This window comes from Emys orbicularis, chromosome 7, assembly GCF_028017835.1.
Source record: "Emys orbicularis isolate rEmyOrb1 chromosome 7, rEmyOrb1.hap1, whole genome shotgun sequence".
NCBI classification, from domain to species: Eukaryota; Metazoa; Chordata; order Testudines; family Emydidae; genus Emys; species Emys orbicularis.
This window is the reverse complement of record NC_088689.1, coordinates 9,260,984-9,273,485: the sequence shown is the minus strand read 5'-3', so window position 1 is coordinate 9,273,485 and position 12,502 is coordinate 9,260,984. Positions and strand designations below refer to the sequence as shown.

Below are 12,502 nucleotides of genomic sequence, written 5' to 3'. Positions count from 1 at the left end.
GTTTAGGAAAGATTACTTTCAGGATGCAGTCCTCATCAAGTATGGATTGTAAATGTTTAATGATAACCTGTATGGATTCAAGCATGGGGTGATAGGTGACAACTAAGAGTATGCGGACAGAGGATTTTTTTCCTCCTGTATTCAAGCAGGTTCTCTTGGGGTATTTGGATGGCCCATTCCATGATGCGATATACTTTTCTGGTGGAATGTCCTTGTTTGGTGAAAGTATTTTAAGTGTGTTACGGTGTGTATCGCAGACTTTCTCCTTGGAGCTTATTCTGTGGTATCTCAGGGCCAGGCTGTAGATGGCAGATTTTCATCATGAATGGTCCCTTAGAAGGTGTGTTAACTACTTATGATAAGCAATCTGTTCCATCTTCTATTTAGTTGTGACACTCTGGGCTTGTCTACACTGGCCCGCTAAAATGAGCGTGGCTGCGATCGATGCAGCGGTATCCATTTAGTGGGTCTGGTGAAGACACGGTAAGTCAATGGGAAAGCATTCTCCCGTCAACTTCAGTACTCCGCCTTCCCGAAAGGCGGAAGCTAAGTCGGCAGGAGAGCATCTCCCGCCAACATAACGTGCTGTAGACATGCATTCGGTCAATGTAAGCTACGTCGCTCGGGGTGTGTGTGATTTTTTTCACGCCCCTGAGCGACGCAACTTACATCAACTTAAGCCGCAATGTAGACCAGCCCTCTGAATACCTTTCCTAAACCTGAAGAAAAGCTCTGTGTAGCTAAAAAGCTTACCTTTTTTGGACCAATTTCTACAGGTGAAGGACATTACTTCACCCACCTTGTCTCTCTAATATCCTGGAACCAACACAGCTAAAACAACACAACAAACCCCAGATACACTGTCAGTTCCACATTTTTTTCCCTTGGGTGTAGTAGAGATTTCAGTCTGGTAAGCTAAAGTAAAATGTAGTGCATAGGGTATTTGTATCTTAAAACTGGCTCTGCATACCAGAAAAACTCAGCCAGCTTTTGTAGTATGTGTCTATCTCAAGCAAACCCCTCCAATTACAAAAGAACATAAGAACGGCAATACTGGGTCAGACCAATGCCAGGCGCTTCAGAGGGAATTAACAGAACAGGTAATCACCAAGTAATCCATCCCCTGTCACCCATTCCCAGCTTCTGGCAAACAGAGGCTAGGGACACCAGCAGGAGATTCCTTCAAGTCTCCCCAGTAAAGAGGACATTTCTGCCTAATACAAGACTGAGGTGAAGTGAGACACAAAAAGGAGGACATGAGGGAAAACTATAGAATCCACTTTAAAAAAAAAAAAAAAAATTCTCCAGCCTAGTTTTTAGTGAGAATATTTGTAGAAGAAACAGCGCTGGTATTGTCTTCATCTTCCTCCCTCTAGCTTACTTCCCCAATTGAAGCCATGTTATTGTGAAAATTGTAATTGTCTCTCAAATAGGTAATTATAACTATGTGTAGGAGCTAGGGTGGCCAGATGTCCAGTTTTCGACCGGAAAGTCCAGTCAAAAAGGGAACCTGATAGTGTCCGGTCAGCACGGTAACCAGCTTCTGCTGCCAGAGAGCGGGAAGAGCAGCAGCTGTTGCTGGAGCCTGGAGGAGCACACAGGAATGGCTCCAGAGGAGAGGGATACTGGAAGCTCCTACGTCCTGCCCCCACCCTGCTGCAGTTACCCCTCCACCCCTGTAGCATGGCTTTCCCTCCACCGCCCTGTCCCAGTCACCCCACCCCCAGAGCCCTGTTCAGCTGGCAAAGGGAGGGAGGTAGAGAGAGGCAGCAAGTGAAGGTGGGAAAGAGAAGTAGGGGGCAGGGCAGGTTCCAGTGCTCAATGTCCGATTTTCACAAATTAGAAAGTTGGTCACCCTAGTAGGAACAGATGAGCTATTAAACACCAATATTGTTTTCCTACTAATATTCTCACTGCTGAAGTAAGGAAGAAATAGATTATATAAGCAAAACTGCTTCTAAGCAGAATAGTTTTGTTGGCATCTTCCTTTCCAGTATTCTGACCCCAGCATTCCTGTGTATTTATTCAAAATTGATAAAAAGCACCTATTCTGAGATTTAGGCACCATACAGACAATCATCAAAAACACACACAAACTCATGATATTAAAAAGACTAGAAAAATCCTCTCGACCCGCCAAAACAACCTTTCCCTCTACTACAAAACCCCCATTCAAATTCTGCCCCTGAAAAATCCTGATAAAATACAATAAATGCTGCAAAGCTCATGTATTCCAGTAGCACCTAAAGGCCCCATTGTGCTATGAACTGTACAAACTGTACATATAATAAACACTCTCCTACTCCAAAAAGCTTATAGTCTTAATAGACAAGACAAAGAATTGGGAAGATGGGGGAGGGAAGAGAATGGCCTAATTCATTCTTTAATTTTATGTATTTATTTTTAAGGCTCTGTCAAACAGCAGGGGTAAGTCTGAGATCATGAATCAAGGACCCTTCATGGAAAACAACTCTGGTTTAAACTCGTGTGCTGTAACCTTGGATACGTCAGATGATTACAACTCCACTGATAGCACACAAAGTGAAGCAATCTCTAAGGCAGACAGGACCCAACACATATAGGGGCTTAGAGGTTAAAACCAAAACTTCACAAGAAATCAGATAGTTGGCCCTCTCACACAGTCAAATTTATTCTTCATCTGCAGAACACAAACACCACACATCACTACTGGCAACTATAGCTAGTTATCTGGATATCCAGAAAAATTGGTGATAGCAGACCACTAAGTTGCAAACCTGAGAAACAGCATATACCCTTCATTCAGGAAAAATGATACAATCTTGACATTCCTCTGGTTCCATCTCCCAGTGTATAAAGTCTTCTAGGGGTTAATACACAGAGACATTCAGGCTTCAATCGCTATTAGGCACTGAGTAAGTCACTTTCTCATCTGACCCAGTCAATGAAGTTTAAATATCAAGCTAATATTCTCCCACATACTAAGACACCATAGCCAATACCTCCTTATTAACAGCCCCATACAAAATGGGAAGGGGGGAGGTAACAAAATGGAACCCTCGCACAACAGATCCCTCAGGGAAGATGGGAAATAGCTCAGTACTAACTACTCTTTTGCCCATCTCAAAAAGAAAGAAATGTAGCCACTAAACATCACATGTCCCTGTGCTAGGGTAACAAGTAAAACACCACCACCTCATGGTCAACAGTTGCAAACGTAACTGATAGATCTGAAATATTTTTTTACGAGGTTCCTGGCCAAGGGGATAGGGGATAGATTTCAGTCAGGCTTTTTGACACAGCCCCACGTGACATTCTCGTAAGCAAGCTAGGGAAATGTGGTCTAGATGAAATTACTATAAGGGGGGTGATTTTAGTAAAGCTTCTGATACTGTCCCACATGACCTTCTCATAAACAAACTAGGGAAATGCAACCTAGATGGAGCTACTATAAGGTGGGTGGAAAACTGGTTGGAAAATCCTTCCCAGAGAGTAGTTATCACTGGTTCACAGTCATGCTGGAAGGGCATAATGAGTGGGATCCTGCAGGGATCAGTTCTGGGTCCAGTTCTGTTCAAGATCTTCATCAATGATTTAGATAATGGCATACAGAGTACACTTATAAACTTTGTGGATGATAGCAAGCTGGGAGGGGTTGCAAGTGCTTTGGAGGATAGGATTAAAATTCAAAATGATCTGGACAAACTGGAGAAATGGTCTGAAGTGAATAGGATGAAATTCAATAAGGACAAATGCAAAGTACTCCACTTAGGAAGGAACAATCAGTTGCACACATACAAAATGGGAAATGACTGTGTAGGAAGGAGTACTGTGGAAAGGGATCTGGGGGTCCTAGTGGACCACAAGCTAAATATGAGTCAACAGTGTAACGCTGTTGCAAAAAAAAGTGAACATCATTCTGGGATGTATTAGCAGGAGTGTTGTAAGCAAGACACGAGAAGTAATTTGTCCGCTCTGATTAGGCCTCAACTGGAGTATTGTGTCCAGTTCTGGGCGCCACATTTCAGGAAGGATGTGGACAAACTGGAGAGAGTCCAGAGAAGAGCAACAAAAATGATTAAAGGTCTAGAAAACATGACCTATGAGGGAAGATTGAAGAAACTGGGTTTGTTTAGTCTGGAAAAGAGAAGACTGAGAGGGGACATGATAACAGTTTTCAAGTACATAAAAGGTTGTTACAAGGAGGAGGAATAAAAATTGTTTTGGATAGCACAAGAAGCAATGGGCTTAAATTACAGCAAGGCGGTTTAGGCTGGACATTAGGAAAAACTTCCTAACTGTCAGGGTGGTTAAGCACTGGAATAAATTGCCTAGGGAGGTTGTGGAATCTCCATCATTGGATATTTTTAAAAGCAGGTTAGACAAACACCAGTCAGGAATGGTCTCAATAATTAGTCCTGCCATGAGTGCAGGGGACTGGACTAGATGACCTCTCGAGGTCCCTTCTAGTTCTATGATTGAAAGATCATACTCAAAGAGTAGTTACCAATGGTTTGCTGTCAAACTGGCAGTGTATCTAGTAGGGTCCCAAAGTGGTCAGTCCTGCATTCAGTAGTAGTCAATATTTTTATTAATGACTTGAATAATGGATTGGAGAGTATGCTTATAAAATTTGCAGATGACACCTAGCTGGGAGGGATTGCTAGCAAGCACTTTGCAAGACAGGATTGGAATTCAAAACAACCTCAACAAATTAGAGAACTGGTCTGAAATCAACAAGATGAAATTCAGTAAAGTGCAAAGAATTACATTTGTGCATCTGATTTTTCCTTAATTACAAAATGGGGAGTAACGGGCTAGGTGGCAGTACTGCGGTAAAGGATCTGGGGATTCCAGGGGATCACAAATTGAACATGAATCAATGTGATGCAGTTGCAAAAAAGGCTATCATTCTGGAGCATATTAACGGAAGAGTTGTATGTAAGACCCGCTCTATCGGCACTGGTGAGGCCTCAGCTGTAGTACTGTGTCCAGTTCTGGGTACCACACTTTAGGAAAGATGCAGATAAATTGAAGAGAGAGTCCAGAGGGGAGCAACCAAAATGATAAAAGGTTTAGAAAACCAGACCTACAAGGAACTGTTTAAAAAACTGGGCATGTTTACTCTTGAATTTTATTAACCCAGTTAGAGCTAAGGACTCCAGGTTTTGCTGGATTTGCCTAGTAAACAATCCGCCCCTCACCCCTCCAAAAAAGATTTGAGACAGGGCAATAACTGAAGAATTTCTCAGTCTGAACAGATGGTTTTAATGAGAAAAGGCCTCTAAATAGTTTTTTCTGAAAGAAGTGGGTTTATCTTGCACTCCTGAATGGAGAGTTTGACAAACATTAGCAATGATTCCAGCACCTCTTAATGTCCTTCAGACAGGAGAAGTCTTGGCCCACAAATCTCTGAACCAGCACCAGATCCTCAGTGAGTGACACTTGCGGACACTCAAATACATAACACATTGTCTGTTACCTCCAAACAATACTTTGTTCCCAATGAGGGTATGCCTAGAACATTTTTTTTTTTAAGACGGTTAAAATCATTAGCTAGTATATTTTGTAAAAATCCACCTTTTATCTTAGTCTAGCATATTTTGGACGAATAACTCCAATCTAGACATCCAGCTACTTTATCTGTAAAGTAATCTGAAAACTCTACAATATTGAGAAACACTCACTGTCATCAAACTGACTAATCAAGTTATTTGCCATCTGGAATAATTCCCTGATCAAGACTCCATGGACACTATGTGGGGAGGGCCACAAATATTCTTTAGCTCTTGCACAGTCGCATAAGATTTCAATCACTGTCATACTCAGAATAGAACTTGTCACCAGTACACCTCACACTGAGGCTTCACACACCTCTATTTTCAAGGGCCTGAATTATTTTGCTCCCACTAACATCTGATGTTCTTTCCTCAATGTCTGCCTCCTCTTCACCCTTAGCTTTGTACCCTTCTTATAAACTACCCTGACCTGAAGAAGAGCTCTGTGTAAGCTCGAAAGCTTGTCTCTCTTACCCACAAAAGCAGATCCAATAAATCAGCAGTTCTCAATCAGAGGTCCGGGGCCACGAGCAGGATTTGAGGGGGGCCTCTAAGCAAGGCTGGCAATAGACTCACTGGGGTCCAGGGCAGAAAGCCAAAGCCCCACTGTGCAGGGCTGAAGCTCAGGGCCCCGAGCCCCGCCACCTGGGGCTGAAACCAAAGCCTGAGCAACTTAACTTAGTGGGGCCCCCCATGGCAGGGGGCCCCAGGCAACTGCCCTGCTTGCTACCCCCTAACACCAGCCCTGGCTTTTATAGGCACAGGTGAGCCATGGAGTTTTTAATAACATTTTGGGTGGGCCTCAGAAAAAGGTTGAGAACCCCTGCAATAAATGACATTACCCCACCCACCTGGTCTACCCACCACACCTGGCACAGTCGGCCATATCTGGGCCACCTAGCATCCTCCTTATCCCTTCAAAGGCACATCTTGTGGGGTCCCCCCCTCCCATTGCTCTTTATTTACACAGACGTTACGGAGTTTTTTGGAGAGGGGACGGGCTGAGCTCTGGGCCCAGATACAATCTCTCCCCCCCCCCCCCTTCTTCCCGCCAGCCCTGCCCGCAGGGTGCTGGGCGGGGGGGCTGCCGAGCAGGTGTGCCGCAGGCTCTGACTGGACCCAAGCGGGCTTTGGCACCCGGCGGGCCCCCGCCGGCAGAACACACGGGGCGGGGGGCTCCTCCCCGAGGGCAGGGCCTGGAGGCGCTCTCCCCTGCCAACAGCCTCCTCGGCCCCCACCACAGGGCCCGGCATTCACCCCAGACCCGCTCCCCCCAGACACGGCCTGGGCCCCGGCTCCCCAGGCCAGACCCTCTCCCCGGCAGGGGGCGGCGCGGAGCCCGCCGCCTTACCTGCTTGATGTACATGTCTCCGGAGGATGGGGGCGGCTGCTGCCCCCCGCCGCGCTCGGCCTCCTTCGCCTCACGGCGCCCGCGCCCGGCTCGCTCCCCGCCTCCTCGCGGCGCGGCAGCCGGAGCCCGCTCGGCAGCCCCCACACAAACAAAATGGCGGCGGAGCCGCCTCCCCTCGGGGCGGACCACTCGGGATGTGGAGCAGGGGGGGCAGGGCCGGGGGGAGCACCGCAGCGAAGGGGGGGGGGGGTGCCGCTCACTCACGCCCAAGGGCTGCGCTCCCGTCCGAGCCCAGCGCTGGGAAGCGAGCGAGTGGACACTCCAGGTCCGCTCCTCACACCCCCCCCACCCCCACGGCTGCGACAGGTGGTGCCGCCCGCTAGGGGGAGGGTTGGGCGCCAAAGGCAAGTGCGGGCGGAGCGGGGGAAGCAGCGGGGGGGTCCCGAGAGAAGCGGGACATAGATAGGGGTTGGGTGGGGAGGTGGCAGGAGATGGCTGTAGGGGAGGGTTCCCCCATGGGGTGCTAGGGGCTGGGAGTGACAGGGGGTGGCTCCTTAGTAGCATCCCCTATGGAAACCCTATGGGGTGGCAGGTGAATGGCTGTATAGGAGGTTTCCTATGTGGGGGCAAAATGGATGGGGGCTTGGCAGGGGAATGGCTGTATGGAAGGGTTCCCATAGGGGGTGCTGTGGGGTGGGGGAGTGGCAGGGGAATGGCTGTATGGGAGGGTTCCCATAGGGGGTGCTGTGGGGTGGGGGAGTGGCAGGGGAATGGCTGTATGGAAGGGTTCCCATAGGGGACACTATGGGGTGGGGGAGTGGCAGGGGAATGGCTGTATGGAAGGGTTCCCATAGGGGGTGCTGTGGGGTGGGGGAGTGGCAGGGGAATGGCTGTATGGGAGGGTTCCCATAGGGGGTGCTGTGGGGTGGGGGAGTGGCAGGGGAATGGCTGTATGGAAGGGTTCCCATAGGGGACACTATGGGGTGGGGGAGTGGCAGGGGAATGGCTGTATGGAAGGGTTCCCATTGGGGGTGCTGTGGGGTGGGGGAGTGGCAGGAGAATGGCTGTATGGGAGGGTTCCCACAGGGGGCGCTATGGGGTGATGGAGTGGCAGGGGAATGGCTGTATGGAAGGGTTCCCATAGGGGACACTATGGGGTGGGGGAGTGGCAGGGGAATGGCTGTATGGGAGGGTTCCCATAGGGGACACTATGGGGTGGGGGTGGCAATAATAAGCAGGCAGTAGCACTTCTGGGTATTCTAGCCTGTTAGAAGTAAACTGAATGTTTGACAAAAATGGGGCACATTAAAGGCACTTGACTGCCTCAGTTACTACCAAAACCCAGCAGTGAACTGAAGAATGTGACTAGAGTGTTAAGATTGGTTCCTGGGAGCAAATGATATGGGTTGGTAACAGCTTGTCATGTCTATGAAGCTTCAATGAAGTTTCACTGAATGGAAAAAACAAACAAAAAATGAGTTTCAGCATAAATGTTATCTAAGGATTGCATACTGCTGCCCAGGTCTCTGGTATCTGAGCACCATCCATGTAAATTCTACTCTGCTCTGGTTAGGCCTCAGCTGGAGTATTGTGTCCAGTTCTGGGCACCGCATTTCAAGAAAGATGTGGAGAAATTGGAAAGGGTCCAGAGAAGAGCAACAAGAATGATTAAAGGTCTTGAGAACATGACCTATGAAGGAAGGCTGAAAGAATTGGGTTTGTTTAGTTTGGAAAAGAGAAGACTGAGGGGACATGATAGCTGTTTTCAGGTATCTAAAAGGGTGTCATAAGGAGGAGGGAGAAAACTTGTTCACCTTAGCCTCTAAGGATAGAACAAGAAGCAATGGGCTTAAACTGCAGCAAGGGAGGTCTAGGTTGGACATTAGGAAAAAGTTCCTAACTGTCAGGGTGGTTAAACACTGGAATAAATTGCCTAGGGAGGTTGTGGAATCTCCATCTCTGGAGATATTTAAGAGTAGGTTAGATAAATGTCTATCAGGGATGGTCTAAACAGTATTTGGTCCTGCCATGCGGGCAGGGGACTGGACTCAATGACCTCTCGAGGTCCCTTCCAGTCCTAGAATCTATGAATCTATGAATAGCAATAGCCAAGTCCATAGCGAACATCAGGGAGTCTCTGCCACTTCTCCTTGGCTATGAAAGCTTTGCACGCAGCTGCAGTAAAATGTATTAAAAAAATTGAGTACCCACTGTTGAAAACTACGCTTGTTTCATTACAGTGGGTACAAAATGAGCCCAAGTGGCACGTGTGGCTGTAGAAGGACAGAGGCAACTCACATTTGATACAGTGGAAGAGTAAGTACTAGGTGTGCTTGGATTGAACAGAAGTCTGCAAATACACATCGTAAAGTGTCTATAACTTGTCTAGGGAACAGGATGCAAGATAGCTCAAAGAATGTTTCTAAGGTGTTCAGTGGAATATTTACAAGCCACTGTACCTCCACCAGGTTCATAGGAACCTTCCAGTCAGTGGTGGCAGGTTTGTGTAATTTTTGGTGGTGCCCAGAACGGGTCCAAGTCCCATGCCCCCACCCCCCACCTTGTAAGCGGATATATTTTTTAAAATAATGTAAAAAATGGACTGGAAACAGTAAGTATTTAACAGTTTCCCTATATTGCACAATATCACTATTGTAAGAAAAATTTATTTAACTAAGAATATCAACTTTATTAATACTCTTTTGACTATGGAAACAACCAAGCACTCTTGGATCAATAACCCTCAAAAGCAAAAAGCTCTGATTAATTCTCTATTGTACTCTAACCACGTAAATTGTAATAGCCAAGACTGATGAAAACTCCTTTTCTTATCGTTTAGATTTGCCGCATCTTTCTTTTGTATAGTTTCAGGTTGCAAGCTGGGTGTCGAACTCAGGCTGTCACCTAATGAATTATGCTTTTGTTCTTTTTCTCTGGGTAACTTTATTAAGAATTTATCCATTGTTGATTTTTATTACATAAAATTAATGGGGTGGGGCTGAGGGGTTTGGAATGTGGGAGGAGGCTCAGGGTAGGGCAGAGGGTTGGGGTGTGGGGGTGAGGGCTGCAGGGTGGGGCCAGGGATGAGGGATTCACGGTGCAGGAGGGGGCTCAGGACTGGGACAGAGGGTTGGGGTGCAGAGGGGTGAGAGCTCTGGCTGGGGGTGTGGGCGGGGATGAGGGGTAAGACATTTCTTTCCTCTCCCAGGCTGGAGAGCAGGCAGAACTGGATTATTGACATGGCTGTGCAGAGCATTACTACTGGGGATGTACACTGTTATTGTTTTAACTATTATACAAATATTTCAGCCTAGTAACCAAGATGAAAGGAATCTAACAGGGTAAATCTTCATTAATGTGCACAGAGAGGTAAATGCGAAACTCTATTATTGGGGACATGGCCAGCCTGAAAGCCATATATTGTAAACAAGTATTTCTGTACCTATTTATGACTCTCTCACAGACTGTGCATCTTTTATCTTGGACAATGAAAATCAGTTAAGGTGCTTCCAAGTTCTCAGTGCTGTAACGTTTGGGTTGCGAATACTTGATGGAAATTTGTCCTTGTGGTAAAACCAGTGTTTTCAATGGAATTTAAAAGAATAACGGGGAGGGACACATTTTTCTGTGGGTCTTAAGGGTTTTTTTACATAACTAATTTTTTAGATAAAGTGGAGTTGTCACCTTACTAAGGGCTTGTCCACAGTGGGGTTTCACACTGAGAAACTGTGCCAGCACAAGTCATGGTTAACTGGGCATGGATTGTCTACACTAGGGGCTTGCACAAATGCAGCTAAGTTGGTGTAAAATAACACAGTGCAGACAAGGCCTACAAGTCAGACAGTCTAGCACCAACAGCAATGCACCCCTCAGAACCACTTATAAAGAACAAAGGAAAGAAATGCCAACTCCTAAGCAAAGAATGGGGCAGAGGATGAGGGGTTCACTGTGCGGGAGGGGGCTCAGGGCTGGGGTGAGGGCTTTGGGGTGGGGCTGGGGGATGAAGGGTTCATGGTGCAGGAAGGGGGCTCAGGGCTGGGGCAGAAGGTTGCGGTGAGGGCTCTGGCTGGGGGTGCAGGCTTTGGGGTGGGGCTGGGCCAGGGATGAGGAGTTCAAACTTTGGGGTGCAGCAGGCAGGCTGCCCCGGGGCTGGGGCCAGAGAGGAGGACTCCCCCCAGCCCTCTCCCTGCTGGCAGCAGCGAGCTCCAGGGGAGAGACCCCCCCCCTCTCCCTCCCCCAGGCATGACACTCACCCAAGCCCCAGGCTGCTGCTCAGGAGGTCCAGACAAGATAAGCCCCCTTGGAGTTGCCTGCCACGCCACTGTGCCTCCTCCCTCCACAGGCGCAGCAGTCAGCCTGCCACCGGCACCACTCCCTTAGCTGGCAGCAGCCAGCGAGTACAGCACACAGCTGCAGGGGGCAGCCGCCCACGGCACAGGTGAGGCAGGGATGCTGGGGGAGGCACGTGGGGGCAGCAGGCGAGAGCAGGGGACGCTCCCGGGGAGGCGTGCGGGGGCAGCAGGCGGAAGACCCGGCCCCGAACATTGGTGGAGTTGGAGCCCTGAATTTGCTGGAGCATGGGCATCATGGGCCCATACAACTCGCCACCTCAGCTTCCAGTCCTTTATAACATTCAGTTTCTGGGGTTAAGGCTCCAACCTATCCTGTCTGATTTAATGTCTCTGGAAAGTGATGCAACACCTCACAAACTGACATTTGTTTCCTGCAAGTTTAAACACTTTAAAAGGCTTTAGAATCCTTTCCACGCTTACTAGATGTTCCTCCTGTGTTTTATGGAAATAAATGAAGCCATCTAAGTTCATGAGGATGTCTTCATTTCTCTGAACTTGTGCTAGACCATTTACTACCCTCTGAAACATCCCTGGTGCAGTCATGCGTCTGAAAAGCTCAGTACTGTGTTGTCTTCTCCTCCGTCCTCTCATTCACAGAGACCAATAGCTCAAAGTCTGTCAAGTACTAGAGATTCCAGTCTCATCTGTAGGACCAGTAAATATCTTCTTAGGCAAAAGTGCTTTTGCCTTGAAGATGTTGCCACCCATTGTAATACTTACAGAAATCAAAACATTTATTGGGACACTGTAAGTAAGAATGCCAGCAGATGCAGGCACGACTGAACTTCCTCCTAGCCCCCCTGAAGCAAGACATCATCAATGTCACAGTTTAATAGGCATTGTTATTAGGCAGCAGGTTTAAAACAAACTTAAGGAAGTACTTCACACAACACATTGTCAACCTGTAGAACTCATTGCCATGGGATGTTGAAGGCCAAAAGTATAGCTGGGTTCAAAAAAGAATTAGATAAGTTCATGGGTGCTAGGTCCTTCAATGGCTATTAGCCAAGATAGTCAGGGACACAACTCCATGCTCTGTGTGTCCCTAAGCCTCCGATTTCAGAAGCTGGGACTGGATGACAGGTGATGGATCACTTGATAATCGCCCTGTTCTTGTTCATTCCATCTGACACCAACCACTATTGGAAGACAAGATATTGGACTAGATGGATTATTGGTCTGACCCAGTATGGCCATCCTTACGTTTATGGCAACTGCACCTGTATTCCTCCTCCTTGCTCCACCAGGGAACTCACTTAAAG

The 12,502-nt window shown here is 47.7% G+C and overlaps 1 protein-coding gene across 1 annotated transcript in view; it reads right to left on the bottom strand.

Moving 5' to 3' along the window:
- SMC3 (structural maintenance of chromosomes 3) overlaps nucleotides 1-6,937 on the bottom strand; it is a 48,162-nt gene extending 41,225 nt beyond the window's left edge. The window contains exon 1 of the mRNA XM_065407191.1: nucleotides 6,889-6,937. Within this exon, the coding sequence (XP_065263263.1) occupies nucleotides 6,889-6,903 (15 nt within the window). The 5' untranslated portion in view covers nucleotides 6,904-6,937. The remainder of the gene's footprint in view (nucleotides 1-6,888) is intronic.
- Nucleotides 6,938-12,502: the final 5,565 nt, after the last annotated feature.